The sequence below is a fragment of the Pecten maximus genome, chromosome 17 (assembly GCF_902652985.1).
Source record: "Pecten maximus chromosome 17, xPecMax1.1, whole genome shotgun sequence".
NCBI lineage: Eukaryota > Metazoa > Mollusca > Bivalvia > Pectinida > Pectinidae > Pecten > Pecten maximus.
This window is the reverse complement of record NC_047031.1, coordinates 31,087,351-31,103,996: the sequence shown is the minus strand read 5'-3', so window position 1 is coordinate 31,103,996 and position 16,646 is coordinate 31,087,351. Positions and strand designations below refer to the sequence as shown.

General features: G+C 34.2%; 2 protein-coding genes across 2 annotated transcripts; one reads left to right on the top strand and one right to left on the bottom strand.

Moving 5' to 3' along the window:
• Window positions 1-2,808: 2,808 nt before the first annotated feature.
• LOC117315072 (thrombospondin-1-like) lies at window positions 2,809-8,911 on the bottom strand. Its single transcript, XM_033869211.1, has 3 exons — window positions 8,808-8,911; window positions 4,352-4,588; window positions 2,809-3,400 (listed from the first exon to the last, which is right to left on the bottom strand). The coding sequence occupies exons 1-3, from the start codon at window positions 8,872-8,874 to the stop codon at window positions 3,180-3,182; spliced, it is 525 nt and encodes a 174-aa protein (XP_033725102.1). The 5' UTR covers window positions 8,875-8,911; the 3' UTR covers window positions 2,809-3,179.
• Window positions 8,912-14,266: 5,355 nt separating this feature from the next.
• On the top strand, window positions 14,267-16,076 carry LOC117315310 (complement C1q-like protein 2). The gene is made up of 2 exons (XM_033869458.1): window positions 14,267-14,609; window positions 15,694-16,076. The coding sequence occupies exons 1-2, from the start codon at window positions 14,267-14,269 to the stop codon at window positions 16,074-16,076; spliced, it is 726 nt and encodes a 241-aa protein (XP_033725349.1).
• Window positions 16,077-16,646: the final 570 nt, after the last annotated feature.

The window sequence follows — 16,646 nt, the reverse complement described above, 5'->3', positions numbered from 1 at the left end:
CACAGTCAAATGTATATAATGTCTTCATACTGGACACCGCCATAATGGAGTATTGTATATATCTACTATCTACAACTGTTCACAGTCAAATTGATATAATGTCTACATACTGGACACCGCCATAATGGAGTATTGTATATATCTACTATCTACAACTGTTCACAGTCAAATGTATATAATGTCTACATAATGGACACCGCCATAATGGAGTATTGTATATATCTACTATCTACAACTGTTTACAGTCAAATTAATATAATGTCTACATACTGGACACCGCCATAATGGAGTATTGTATATATCTATATTTATCTACTATCTAAACTTTAATGTCTACATACTGTCTACTATCTACAACTGTTTACAGTCAAATGAATATAATGTCTGCATACTGGACACCGCCATAATGGAGTATTGTATATATCTATATATATATCTACTATCTAAAGCTGTTTCATAGTCAAATTAATATAATGTCTACATACTGGACACCGCCCATAATGTAGTATAGTATATATTTACTATCTACAACTGTTCACAGTCATATGAATATAATGTCTACATACTGATCAACGCCCATAATGGAGTATTGTATATGTCAACTATCTACAACTGTTCACAGTCAAATGAATATAATGTCTGCATACTGAACACCGTCCATAATGGAGTATAGTATATATGTACTATCTACAACTCTTCACAGTTAAATGAATATAATATCTACTATTCAAGCTGTTCACAGTCAAATGTATATAATGTCTACATACTGGACACCGCCATAATGGAGTATTGTATATATCTATATTTATCTACTACTTACAGCTGTTTCACAGACAAATGAGTATTTGTGTTCCATGGTGTCCGATTTTCACGTATTTCTTTATGTTATCTCAATAACGTTGCTTCATGCGAGTCTCGTCTCGTACACATTAATCTTGCATTAAATGATGTAATGTACCTTAAGTTTACCTATACATGTACATGATTCACGCCAAGACCATTCCACTTCTAAATGATTAACACAGACCAGTGCCTCTTCAAAACAATTTATATGGTCACCACAATTACAGACGAAGTTGAACACAAGATGCCCCGTTGACTGTGGGATAATATTTTTATTTTCCCTTCATATAAGACAATCCAACAGTGAAGACACTTTAAAACGTTATCACCACAAGCCATTAATTTATATATACATAGCACCATAAACAAGTTCTCCAAGAGTTATCACCATTGTGCTAAGCAAATAAAAATTACCCTTAATAGTAGCAATTATAATTCACCCATAAATCTTAATGTCTGAAATACATGTAGACACGAATGACCGAGAAAAGGGTCACATAAACAGATCAATAATTAATACGAGGCATTTCTACTAGGCGAATGTGTAGCTAACACTAAAATGATTACCGATGTTTGCAAAATAATGTTATCTGATTATAGTGTCAAAATGACAAGACTTATTGACTATTAACGATTTGATAAAAACGTAATGGTTTAAGTCAATGGCTCAGTGTATCAACCAATACAATTATTAGGACGAGCATGGTCAACTCTCACATTGTATCACAACGTAAACAATTCGACCCAGTAATGGGGCCAAGATCTTAAAATAGAAAAAGCATCAGACCATGCTTTCTGCACGGGACAAACTTGCAACCTATAACATACTCGAACTTCAATGTCCTCTTAATGGTAGACAGGGTAAAACAATCTCCGTTGTTTCGGGGGGGGGGGGGGGGGGGGGGGGGGGGGGGGGGGGGGGGGGGGATTTAGTCGCCTTCTACGATGAAAATGCAGTGCGATACTGCGGGCATTATTCTTGGGAGTTTCTCCAATTTACCCTGATTAGAAGACATAGGACCACACTGACCGTATGTTTACCAGCGGCGATAATGTCGTTCCGGATGACTGGAATATTAAATCATGCTGTCATGAATCCAAGTCGTCTTTGTAGCTCATGGACTGGCGAGCAAAATCCATACCTTGACCTTTAACCATGCCATGAAACCGGAAATAAAACGTATGTGTTAAATGAGTTCTGAGAACTATGAACGGAAGTGAATAATAAAATATCAATGAATAAAAAGCACACATGTCTGAAATCACTTACCTGAGTAAGAGCAGTGCGTCGATTAGATCCGGGATGACAGTTAGAGGAGGGGTGACAGGGATGTAGCTTGTGACTGTCAGCGTATTCACACAAGTCTCCGAAATCTACACGCGTTTGGAAAGTGTGCACAAAGTACACCCGATGACAAAGAGTTGGCTATGCATTATACATTCTTATTTTATCTTTCAAATGATGTCAAAACTAGACCAGCATTTCGCTATCAAAATATGATGTGTACAGTTCTACCTGTAACAGCGAAATGCCAGGGAAGATTTTGAGGCTTGTGGAAACCCAGTTTGAAACGAAGGTCTCACTACTAACTACCAGTGACAACGGATATATTAGGCATATCTATATTGGAAAATCGAATAGGTAAAGCTATACCCAAGGTAATATTATACAGAGCGTGCATCTATCAAAACAAAAAATCATATGATGTAAGTTTTCCATTCAGCAGCCGGTAGAAGTCGATTAACCTGAAAACAAGGCCTTAAATATCGAATCCTTTATGATATGTAATACAGCTCGCTGGTGGAACTGGAGTAGAACAACATTAAAATTGTATCAAGGAAATAGCATCACGATTATCATACAAGTTTTGTATTACGATCTGATTGTCCTTGTGTGACATGGAACTGATCTGCTCGGTGTTTGTTTGATTAAAGGAAACTACTCCTCCATGAGAATGAGACAGATATATCCAGCTGAGGGTTAGACTATAAAGAATTTTATCCAAGTTGGGGATTTCTTTGTCTGTCTCTTACTATCATCCTATTTTTATATACGTATGGCCCAGTTCAAATATCTAACAAAAATGCAATACAACAAAATGCTGCCATGACGTGATTAAATCGTCGATACAACGTCATTTTACCGTCGCTATGGCGGCATTCAGTTGAGATAAGAATGCGCAATTTGTTTCGATTGGGAGTGGAAAGGGGTGACCGAGAAAGCTCGAACAGGTAAAACTGTAAATGACTGACGTGAGAAAAACGTAAATGAAGGGAGAATACGATATGCCCGATAGCTCCGTTGTCACAGCGTATTTTTTAATATCTATCTATCTTTAAACATGCGAATCAAATCGACGGGGTAGTCCATAATTAAGGTACATACCTTCACAAATTGTTGTATTACAGGATTGCGTCTCGGTAGCAGACCCAGGGCAGTCAGATCCAGGGCTCACCCACGACGGGTTGTTACACGACCGTGATCTGGATACCGATGCATTGCCACAAATTACCGGACAGTCAGCCCAGCTTGACCACGTACTCCACCCGCCGTTTTCTAACAGACAGTACACAATTGGTTCACCAGCTTATATTAGTTTCAGAACTTGTTTCTGAATCCGATTCACAACTAGAAACATTATTTTCTGTGTTATAGTCATGTGTATGTTTATGTGAATTGAATACAGTTTTTATCAATTTGCAGAATGAGATGCCGAAGACTGTAACCCACTCCCATCATCTATATCATATCCAAGGGTTTATGATATATCCTGAACATTTTACTTTGGATTTGTCCAATTAACTTAACTGATGATAACGGAAATGATGGTTGGATGGTATGGTGTAATAATTATATTTGTCTAGGAGTTCATGTGGAGGTTGTACATTAGACTTTTAAAAAAAATTTTTTTTTTTTTTTTTTATTTCGGTAATTGATGTTTACATGAAGGAATATAATGCAGTTAATATCAAAGAAGAAATGTTAACACTACAAAAGAGACCTTAGCTTTATTGAAGAACACTGCAGTTTTATATTCCATCTTTGACTTGTAATGTATCAAATATCTAAAGACAATTTACACTTATACGTTATATTTGTGTAATATGTTAGGCATTATTATTAAATTTTTAAATATAATTATTAAGGTTTGTCTCATACACGCAACAAAATATTCTAAAATTAATAAATTTTTCAGGTGAATAAGTGTTTGAACTCATGCATTCCCACATATAAAGTATACTACTACAATTTATAATTAAAAGATTTATTTTTTCATATTATGAAATTATCTAGATATGATATTTAGAAATTAAAAAAAAAGTTTCGAGTTGATGGTAAGACAAACAACTATGTGGTGAAGTTTACTTAGGTATATATTTCATGATATTCCAATTTCAAATTCATTTGTGTTATCAACGGGTCATTTTTGTAAACTCTTAAACTGTTAATATGGCGACATTAACACCTTAGTGAGATGAAGTTAAATGAGAATTAATCTGTACTTACGTCCACAATCCCAGTCAGCAATGAGGTATCCATTACAGCCAGTGTCGTTTAGCCCAAAGATACCATCATATAGGTACAGTTGTCGGAAGATAACACCATCCAGATATTCCGCTAACGAGGATGTTACGTTATACACTGAACAGTCGTACCAGGTGGCAAAATTCAACTTCATGAAAAATTCGTGGCTACAGGAAAAAGTGTAATAGGTGAACTCATTCAGATTTCCCGTGCTCATACCTGTCAAATAGTAAGTGGTTGTAGTTAATAAAGGGCTTCTATATATAACAACACATAAAGAGAACAGAAACTAACAATGTTATTCATAAGTAGCTTGCAGTATTTATAAACTCTTACAATAACATTAAACACTTAAAATATAATTTACCCGATTTTATAGCAAAGATATACAGTTTTAGTTGCAACTCAAATGCTGCAATTCATGGGAAATTGTTAATGAACTAAATCATAAGTCAATGGGGGAAATATATGTGCCAGAACTCATGGAAATAGATTATATGTTGTTATCAATTGAAAAGAGCTTGTGTGTTATAATTCAAGGGAAATGAAGACAATTCTCAAATATTTGTTGCTTACTTGTTGACTGTTTACGATTGGAATAACTCATTCCATGAAGTAGTGATGAAGGATAAATCAGAGATCAATGAAAACTCACTATTTTGTTAAATGCATTAAAAATAACTAACGTATAGGTACAAGCGTCATTTTGATCAGGATAGGGACCGTTGCTTTTATGTTTGACATATGGAAGGAAACATACATATTGCAACAGGTACGATGCTTAGCCGAGCTACATTGTATATGTTTTTTACCCGTATGGATGGGTCTTATACTCACCGATCACCATAATTTGATATAGGCATTCCGCGTACAATCACATCTTATTAATCCTAATATGACATTTCCTCCCTTCCATTCCCTTCCATAACTATTTCATTGTTTAAAGATTATTATAACTTTTCACTTAAGTGGGATTCGGTGCGAATCAGCTTTTTGAACCACATATGCACGAAGTTTCAAATCTAGATGAATACTGTTGTAATTCGAGGTTGATGAAATTGTTTATTTCCTTCACGGGACGTTATAGTAACTATAAATGCGTTGATATTATCATAATTATTTTTTCTTTGTTTTCATGGTAAATACTCAAATGTGATTGGTCGAAAAATTCTTTTCATTCTTCTACGAAAGAAATTCCGAGAATGGCGCGAAAAATGTGACGTCACAATACGACAATTGACGTTGTGTATTGATTTAAGAAAAAGAATCTCATTTAAAACCAGTCAAATTGTACATAAACATGTTTTAAATTATAAGCGTTGATGTCAATAATGTTTTTAGTTTCATCGGGGTATGAAACAAATTTTGTTTGCAAAGCTCTGTAAGAATCTGCTACGCGGATTCATACAGTTTGCAAACAAAATTTGTTTCATACCCCGATGAAACTAAAAAAAAAAAAAAAAAGACATCAACGCTTAAACAACGTGCAGTACGGCCTACATTATTGTGCTTATCAGTAAAGCACGCTGACTCACTATGGAACAGACTTTTTATCAGTGACATCCTGTCAAATATGTCTGCTCTGGCATGGCTCCTACACACATCTAACACGAACATGTTCATATTGTGTAAGGCTAGCAAAGTTAATATTTATTTAAAGGTCTGCTTTACTGGTGCATATTATATGCTGAACATAATTATTTATACGTTTAATCTAATACAAGTTACAGATTATACTAATGGACTGTGTTTCTAATAGAAACATCATGTCGGTTTTAAACACGACAAGATGACATTACACTTTCTACAGAGCAACTTGAATTTTATTAGGTACTACCTGCCATTGGGGACCAGTGGAGATACCGCCATTTTCATCCGATACTTTTTATGGAGCTTATAATTAATGCATCTGTACATTTTGTAGATTAAACTGTGAATTGTCTCTGCATTTATTCCCCAGTAAGTAGAAACATGTTGGTTTATCAGGGTCGGCAGCATTATTAAAACGTAGTTTGGTTGAATTCTCAAAAAAAATGTATCTTTGAAATTATATGACATAATACATAATGGTATGGTGCTGTTAACATTGATCCATTTCATCATTGTACATTTTATCACAATTCTTCATTCTTGCTTTCATTAAACTTCTATGTCAGTCATTTGCCACTCTCAGCTAGCATACATGTACCTTGCAGATATGTTTCATATACAAATAATATTTTTTTTTGTTTTCATGGTAAAAACTCAAATGTGATTGGTCGAAAAAAATTTTCATTCTTCTATGAAAGAAATTCCGAGAATGGCGCGACAGATGTGACGTGACAATACGACAATTGACGTTGCGTATTGATTTGAGAAAAAAAATCCCATTTAAAACCAGTAAAATTGTACATTAAACATGTTTTAAATTAAAAATCATTTTCAAAAATTAATTAAGCGTTGATGTCAATTTTGTTTAGTTTCATCGGGGTATGAAACAAATTTTGTTTGCAAACTTCTGTAAGAATACATACAGTTTGCAAACAAAATGTGTTTCATACCCCGATAAAACTAAAAAAAAAGACATCAATGCTTAATTAATCATTACAAACAAGTAACGTCAAATTCTTTCTGAACATCATCACTCTGTGAGGCATTATTAAATTTAACATACTGCTAGTTAATCTTGTGACAATAATTATAAAAAAGCATGGTTTTGCAGGTTATACATTTTAATTAGAAATGATAAATGTCACTGAATTGAAAAGGTTCATTTATATGCATTAGTATGGAATAAACGTATAGATCCCGCGGTTAGGGAGCCCTCTACTAATACATTCTTGCAAGATAATACTGTATTTGCTTCAATATGACAAACAAAATGAAAAAAAAAAAATAAAAAAAATCACTTAAAAAAATTATTTTGATATAATATCGTATTAATGTATGCTTAACAATTCAGGTTTGAATAAAATAAAGATTTGTGATTCTGTCCAGCTTTATTTTATATGTTAAGCATAGATTTATTAATGTGTAGAGTCAATTTTACGATGGCCGATAGCAGCCGGCATATTTATTTTTATAAAATATAAACGTCATGACACTTTTCAGCTAAAAAGTGTTGGACATGTTTTTATTTTATAAAAAATATATTTGACTTGACACTTTTCAGAAAAATATTTGTCATGACACTTTTCAGCTAAAACGTGTCATGTCAAATATCTTGTTTAGACACATTCTTATTTACATTTCAATTGTATTCTATTCCCACGGCTATCAAAATTCCTAGCATGCCTCTAACACCTGTATAACGTTAAGCAGCTAAGCACACGCTATTTTTCATACCAGCGTCATTTCAGAAGTGAATACATACGTGTAAGTATTATTTCATTTTCCTTCACAACTTTCGCATCAATAAAAACTAAAAACTAAATACAGAAGCATATTGTTTCAATATAAAATTGATATACTTTTTGGTCATAATTCATAACAAAACCGACTGCATGTATACACGCGTGTTGGAATCAATATTTATAGAAGACATACTCGTAGTATAACAGTTCAATTCTTCATGACGTTTGGTATCATTAACGTTTGATTCACATAAATGTACGTATTTACTCTTAAAATAATGTTATTTTTTCCATTTCAGATAATGCCTTGTTATTGGAATACTCAAATCAAAATTTGACGTATGGAGAAATGTCACAGCCACAGCTTTTTTTAGAACAAACATGGATTTAAACTGAAAATAAAAATAAAAAACTGTTTAAAAAAATATTTGACCGACACTTTTTAGCTGAAAAGTGTCATGTCAAATATTTTTTTATAAAATAAAAATATGTCCGACGCTGAAAAGTGTCATGACAAATATTTTTTCATAAAATAAAAATTTGTCCGACACTTTTTAGCTGAAAAGTGTCATGTCAAATATTTTTTTATAAAATAAAAATATGTCCGACACTTTTTAGCTGAAAAGTGACATGACTTTTATTTTCTATCAAAATTAATATGCCGGCTGCTATCGGCCATTGTACAATCTTCAACTTCATTTATTTTACGGTTAAAATTATTATCAGTTCTACCATAGCCATTACTAACTAGATACTGCATACTCACTTGATAAAAAATTCAAATTGGTACACACATATATTTGCATACGAAATAGACGGTAAATGGATATAGACTTTATATGCATTTGTATGCAAAGTCTCAAATAATAGCGCATATCAGAGTATAACACAATTTTCAATATACAGATTGTGTATTGCATACACTCGCCAAGCAAATTAGTATAAATAATCACATCATTATATTGTATATATGATACTGATATAGATAACATATACATCATTACATAGATAAATTTAACAATAATTTAAAATTATCGTTTCCCTTGCATACGATGATATACATCGTGTCGTTATTCAACGGAAAAGGCTAAAAAGTAATAAATTACCTTTCACATTTGTCGGAATGCTAGCCATCCAGACACAGACCAAAAATACCACAACTCTGAAGTCCATCTTGGTATCTTGCGGTATAGACAGTTGTAACACGTTAATTGTACTGCTGAGTAGCAAAGCATTCACCTATATAGTATATACCAAACACAATGTACTTCTTTGTCCGCTAAAGCCAATCAGCGTGTGATGAACAAGTGTGTAGTGTCACATGTCAAATCGTGACGTCACACGGTAAATAATCAACACAGATGCCATTGATTACATAATGGTTATTAATCAGCGACTCAACAACAAGCAATGTGTTAGAGGCATGATGTGTACCCCCCCCCCCCCCCCCCCCCCCAAAAAAAAAACCCCCCAAAAAACTGGAATGTGAACAATGTAAAAAAAACTCCATTCTATCTGAACGAAGCCCTAACAAAACAGCGAGCGGCTGTATATGCGAAGGCCAGGTATCTAAGATATATCGATACCTTTACCGGGACATGGACTCAAGATGGCAAGATTATAGTTCGTAGTAGAACTGGCGGTAAAGCCTCTGTTACGAGATTATGTGAACTCAATGAATACCCCGACCCGCCATCTCCACTACTTAGGAGAAAACCCGAGGTTTCCAATAAACCTTCCCTGACCCCTCAGCAAGGAACCCCATCTCGTGCGTCTAACATACCCGGGACCCAGAGACACATAGCTAAAGCCCACAGACCTACTCACAACACTCCAGCTAAGGTGTCACCTCACCTGTGCAACCATCCTATGGACAGAAATACATTCATTTGTTTATATGTCATGTGTCATATCTGTTGTTATTTTCCCCGTCAAATATAGGCCAATGTTGATATATTTTTTTATTTATCTACTGGTGTATCCTGACCATCAATATAAGTGTACACCCGGTATTCTACACATCTACGGAGTAATGTCTGTCATGTTGTTTATACTTTTCATTAGTTATTGCCAGCATGATCGAAGTCTGTCAATATCTGTTTTATCTGATTTCCTGTGCTATACCGCATATTTCATTTGTGTGACCCCTGTTATACAGAAGTCTTGAGATTTCGTTTTCTTCTTTTATAAGTTGGTTGACATTAACAACTATATTGAATATTAAATCTTTATGGACATGTAAACAGACATGTCTAATCGGATATTTTATGCATATATTGACTGTCAATATGGTTATATATTTGCAAAAACGATTCAGTGGTCATTGCTTTTATCTCAAGTACCTGTATAAAATTTACCGATTGTGTGAATGAGACGATTATCGCGGTATGATAATAATTGTATAAAAACTGTACCTGATGTACAACTGTATCGCTAGTCATGTCATAGCTGTCATATAAATATGTTATTGATCTGTATATATCATATTGGTGCTGCATCATAACTGTTCTGTCTATTTGTTTATAATTCGAGAAATGAATTATATTTGTCTCTCTTACTCTGTATAATCAAGGGTATTGAATGTCTCATTATCTCTCATTCTTACTATAAACAATCTACGTGTACATATATCAAGAGCAGTGTAATTCTGTATGAAACTATAAACACTGATCTGTCAATATCTGTGTTTTATTACAAAATAATCCAGTATGTAAAAGTTCAAACATACAACTGAACATACCTTTGTAAAAATAATTTAACTCCTATCACTATAAACCGAATTCACTACACACATGTACACAGTCTAAACTATGGAAGTATACATTTAGATGGTTTGACCACTTGTACTCAGTGATATCTCACATAATCATTGATAATAGAATCGCCAATCTTCTTCCCACAGATTCATAAATAACCCTAAGACTTGATCAGACCCAGCTATTCTTATTTGTAATGTTTTTTTGGCTTATTTTTCTCATGTGTATATCTATATAAATGAGTTTATACTTAATGCTCACCAATGTCTGTTTTGTGCTGTTAGATACTTTTAATAGCAAATGCGTACAAAATGTCACATTGATGAATTTATTGGCAACGTACTTGATATAGATCTGTTTTAATTGCTTAATCCTTCTAAAGGTAAGATTGCCATCTGACCCGTTTCCCTGACATGTGTAAGCCGATGCACGCGTGCACTTTGTTATCATAGACGCGTCCATTTCCCAACAGGTAAGAAAATGATTGTTATATTTTGTCGTTTGCTTCTAAATTATAAGATATTATTACAGGGTCAGTGAGACGGGTCATCCCATTCGTATATCAATAAACCAGAGCTTCATGTTTGTTTCTCTACTATCATTTTTATGGATCCTATAATTTTATGTAAATAATGTCTAGTTTCTACACATATTTGTTTTTAATGTCTACCTTGGTTTGTTTTCTTCATACTGAGTCTTTTCAGAATATACATAAATGTGCATGTCAATTGCTCCTCATCTGCGCTAAAACTGCACATTTTTACATTGGCGTTCTGGCTAGAGTCACCCGCTGCTCCCTCTGCACCATGATTCTACTTTACCGTTTCTATATGTTTCCTGACAATGGATAAAATAACATTTTTGCGTGGTTCAGAGTGTGCGGAGTGTGACTCTCGTCAATATTCTGGTATCGTTAATGATTCTCTGACTCTCTCGACGTCTATTGATATATGTTGTCCCCTATTATTGAAAACACTTTTAATGCTATGTGGTGATATTCATCCAAATCCTGAGCCTAATTATGATATTAATAATTCACTCGAAAATATTTCGTTATGTCATCTCAACACATGCTCTCTAAGGCACAAAACACATCTCCTCGATGCTGAATTTTCTGATGTTGATATTTTATGTATTTCAGAAACTCATTTAAAAAATACTATTCCTGACTCTGATATATCTCTTGAAAATTTTGCTAATGTCTTTAGGAAGGACAGAATTAATGGTGGTGGCGGTGGCGTATTTATATATTCCAAAAACAAGACCTTGAAACTGATGACCTTGAACTTTTATGGGTAGAAGTAATTACGCACAGTAAACACATTTTGATAGGTTGTATTTACAGACCCCCAAATTCAACAGTTAGTTATTGGAGTAAACTTGAAAATAATCTCGATGCTATTTCTGATTTACAGCGGGAAGTGATACTGGTAGGTGATATTAACCAAGACATGACGAATATCAATCCAAATTCTCATTTTTCACGGCTTCTATTAAAATTTGGATTACAAAATACTATTACTGAACCTACCAGGATCACCCCCACCTCCTCTACATCAATTGATATTTTAATAACTAACAATTTGAACTTTGTTAAAAATGCTTCTGTACTCCATCCCTCTTTTAGCGACCACTCCCCGATTTGTGCTAACTTAAATTTTAAAACTGTTAAGAAACATGCTTTTAAAAAAAACCTTCTCTACTTTCAAAATGCTAACTTTGAAGCAGCTAATGATTTTCTAAACTCTGTCGATTGGAGCATATTGTTAGAGGGTAACATTTATGACGCTAATTCTATCCTTACTAATAAAATTCTAACTGCTATTGACGTATTCGTACCTAAACAGACAGTAACAATAAGGCCTAATGACAGGATTTGGACGACTAACGAAATAACACTTAAAATCAGACAAAGAAACCGTCAGCATTCTAAAGCAAAACACAATAATACTCCAGCCTCCTGGAACAATTTTAAACCAATTTGTTATCAAGTAATTTCTCTAGTCCGCGAGGCCAAAGATAAATACTTATCTAAGCTAAGATCTTCTCTGATTGATAAAACTATCCCGCCTGGAAAATGGTGGCGTATCGCTAAATCTGTAATGAATCTTCAAAACAAACGTGAAACTGACTCCCCTTTGGTGATTAATGGCGATCTTAAACTGCACCCGATATATAAAGCTGAATCTTTTAATAATTATTTTACATCCTTTTCTGAAACTGAAAAGAATGCTGACGATTTACCACCTGACTGTCCCCTGCCTAGACACAATTTATCATCTATTGACATTAGTGAACAGGATATAACTGACCAACTCCACCTCCTTAATACTAACAAACCTGCTGGTCCTGATTCTATTCCTCCCAAATTCATCAAAGGTATAGCACAGTCACTTGTTCAACCTCTTTTTATCTTATTTAATAAATCAGTTTCCTCTGGAATAGTTCCTACTTCCTGGAAAAACCCTCATGTCACTCCGATTTATAAAGGGAAAGGGAAAAAAAGTAACCCAACTAACTTCATGTCTGAATGAAACAATCCAACTTGTCTGTTTCCCTCAATGTCCTCTTTAAATACATTAAAGCGTGAATTCTTACAACATCTTGACTTAGATCGTGATACACAATGTACTACTATTTTTAAAAACGGTGGAGATCGAAACATTAATATAATTTTATGTCAGTTAAGAAATTCTGTGAGTAATCTAAATGCAGATTTATTTAATTCTCATTCAAAAGATACCCCTGCCTGCAGCTGTGGCTATCCAGTTGAAGATTGTTCTCACTTCTTTCTAAACTGTCCTCTTTATAACATTGAAAGGCAATCCTTTTTCAACTCTCTAGCTGCTCTGAGTGATCATATGCTGCAGAATAAACAATTATTTTTATTTGGTTCTTTTGATTTTGATATTATTTGAAACAAATCCGTTCTTGACTTGGTTCAGAGATTCATTGTCAATACCAGACGATTTTCTTGACTTAATACTGGAAATTGTAAATTTATCATAACTGTTTTTTCTTCACTTTTATGAATATAGCCCAGGCTATTGATTGTGAATGGACTGTTTTTTGTCTGTTGTTTTTTTGAAGTGATTACAAAGTATGATCAGTCAATATCATAATGCAATTTTCCGCTTGAATTTAGTGATATACATGTATTGGAATTTTTTTGCAGTTATTAGTTATAGCATTCATATTTATTTTTGGTATGTACATTATGTTGTATATATATATCATCAGGAGAGGGCTTTTATAGGTTTGTCCTGTTGCCAATTCCCTTGGTCTGTACCATCTTGACAATAAAATATTCTGAAATCAGAAATCATCATTTACAAATAAATTATGTATAATGTGTAAATACTTTAAAGGATAAACATGGTCTCATGTCAAAGAATCAACGTATATACGTCGCCCAAAATGCATGTTAATATAATCTAAGTAAGCTGACATATAGCACACTGTCAGATTTACATGTGTTTTGTTATATCTGATATGGTAACCGAAGCCCAATATAATGTAAAATATGTTTTGAGGAAGTAAATACCTAGTCGCGTTAAACCCTATTCGAGATACAACACCGGTTTTACACAGGTAAAACTGTTTCTACACATACTTTGTTATACGGGGAAGTTGAATATATCACAAATGCTTTTCGTTGATTGATTGTAACATATTTTATTGCCCTAAAGGACAAATATTCGGTCAAGTTCTAAGGAGCTCCTTCCTATATCTAACGTTGCTGCTGGTAGTTGTGTGATCTGTATTGGTAAACGTCGTTGTGTAGTGGTGTGGTGTTAAATATATTAACTATGTATTTTATATTATATATACTACTAATCAGTGATACTGCCACACAGCCCCTAACCAACAGAGATGATTCGCTACTCCGGAGGTGTCCTGGTGTCGACCATCAGTTATTACAGATTCTACGCATCGAGAACTCAGATTTACGGAAACAGCTGTCGGTCTACAACAGTAAGTTACGAAACTTCCAACAACAGATGGAATACTTGCAGACAATAATTCACGATTTAAGTTATAAATATGAAACGCTCAACGCCGTGTTCATGGAAACTGGAACGCCAAAATTGCCTGATGTTTCCCCAGATCAGCCCAGGGATCCAGGAACAACAGTCGGAGAGCCAAATACAGGTAATTAAGGATTGGGTGTGAAATTAACAGCTTTATATAGATTGTAAGTAGCCCAAAGGCGTATTTTGACATTACATAGAATGTTAATATAAAAATATATATCCGGTTGCCATAGCTACGGTAACAATATTCTAATATCTTTAACATATGTCTAATAAGTACCAATGTGTATTTATGAAACAGAAGACCTATCTCATTCCAGTCATGTGAGCGAATTGATGCAACTTATTAGTCATCATAGCAATTTGCATTGGCTGTAGTGCATTAAACACACTTCCTGTGATTTAAATATATATATATATATATGTTATTGCACTGAATTAAACATAATGAGTTTTTGGTCGCTCCATCGGGCATGCTATGTGATTTCCAAATGTATCAGACATTGATGATGGAACTGTCTGTGAGGAAGCTGTTATTGTCCATGTCTTTCTTTATCGGGAGGAACAGTATGTTTCTATACATGTTGCTATACTCTGTTGATATTTCTGTTAACATCTAAATGAAAATATTGAAGTTTGATCCTCTGATGTACATCGATCTCTAGATCGCCAAACCGTTAACTTGGTTGGCGTTGAACTTGGTTGCCGCTCATCTGTGGTCTTCAAGAGAAATGCATAAAGTTAGCGATTGTTTTTTTTTCGTCATAATAATCGAAAAAAAAGTTGTGTAGCTTTCTTTGATTTTGATATGACAGGGATGAAGAGAACGATAATAAATTATGTATGTTGGCGCATTAGACCGATCGTGTTAAAAAAAGGTCTTGGACTAAAGAAAATACGACCAAGTACGTGACATTCTTACATTTGAAAATCTTAAACTACGTTTTTCTCGCATTGATTTCTATTATGTTTTTGTCACTTGTTATTTATTATCATCTAATTTACATCGTTGCAAGTCTATGTACAATAACCTTTATTGTTACTGTGTACTTACATAATTAAATAGGAGGGCATGCTATAAACAAAATGTAATATTTAAGATAACATGTTCCGGAAGCGAAGGCGTCTTGCTGTTCAACGCATTTACGTAAGTATTACTCATCTCCTGTCCTTCTTAATAAGTTATTTTCTGTCCTTTACAGAACAGAGGCCATCAATTGCGTTCTATGCTGCCGTGAGCGTGGATACAGAAACAAATCCAGTTGTATTTGATAAAGTTTATCTAAACGAAGGTGGTTGCTATGACAACACAACCGGTGAGTTCACATGTGGTGTCAGTGGCGTGTACCACATCACGTGGTCTGTGGAGACGTTCGGAGAAGAGGATGTCGGTACTATATTGGATGTGAACGGAAAGGAGTTCGGATATACTTGGACGGATTCACAGGATCAACAGTATGATACAAGTACAAGTGTAGCAATATTGAGACTCAACGCTGGTGACGTCGTTAAGGTTACACTTCAATCAGGGTCAAAGGTCGACGCTCGTCAATCTGTGTTTACGGGTCATTTCCTCTTTCGATAGATAATACAAAATGAGAAACGAGAGGTCATGAAGCAGTCTGAAAATCTGACTTCAAAATTGTTTTTAAAAATGTATTGCATTGTATTTTTATTTATATTTGAGTGTCTACCATCATAAAATGTACAAGTTTTTATTTTGTACGGAACAAGATGACAACATGTCATTATTTTTTTGTTCTGACCGCAGTATTTTAGATTTAGAATATAATCAGTTTGACGATAGTTAAACCGCATTACTAAGAACATAAATGAAGTGATTGTTTATATAACAGAAAAATAATTGATATATACGTCATTCGATATGTATATACCATCAGACACGACATATACGGTTCTATATAATGCTCGTATTGATTACAGCAGGATATTCCACCGATATACTGGACCAAATGGCTAACGGAAGAGCTCGATGACAAGATATCCATGTAGCAATTCGGGTAACTGGTTGTTGCAACATTGATATTTATACATTTTGTTCGTGTTATGTTTTTAAGACGGACTTTTCTCCCATTATTCACAGATTTTTCTCTCATCATTCCCAGATTTTTTCTCCCGTTTCACCAGATCAAGA

Bases quoted from the DNA above. Each gene is read 5' to 3' on its own strand.
- LOC117315072 (XM_033869211.1), bottom strand. From the start codon at position 8,874: ATGGACTTCAGAGTTGTGGTATTTTTGGTCTGTGTCTGGATGGCTAGC. The intron at 4,589-8,807 runs GTAATTTATTAC...ACTATTTGACAG, and splicing joins CATTCCGACAAATGTGAAAG to GTATGAGCACGGGAAATCTG. The intron at 3,401-4,351 runs GTAAGTACAGAT...ACTGTCTGTTAG, and splicing joins TGCTGACTGGGATTGTGGAC to AAAACGGCGGGTGGAGTACG.
- LOC117315310 (XM_033869458.1), top strand. From the start codon at position 14,267: ATGTATTTTATATTATATATACTACTAATCAGTGATACTGCCACACAG. The intron at 14,610-15,693 runs GTAATTAAGGAT...TGTCCTTTACAG, and splicing joins AGTCGGAGAGCCAAATACAG to AACAGAGGCCATCAATTGCG.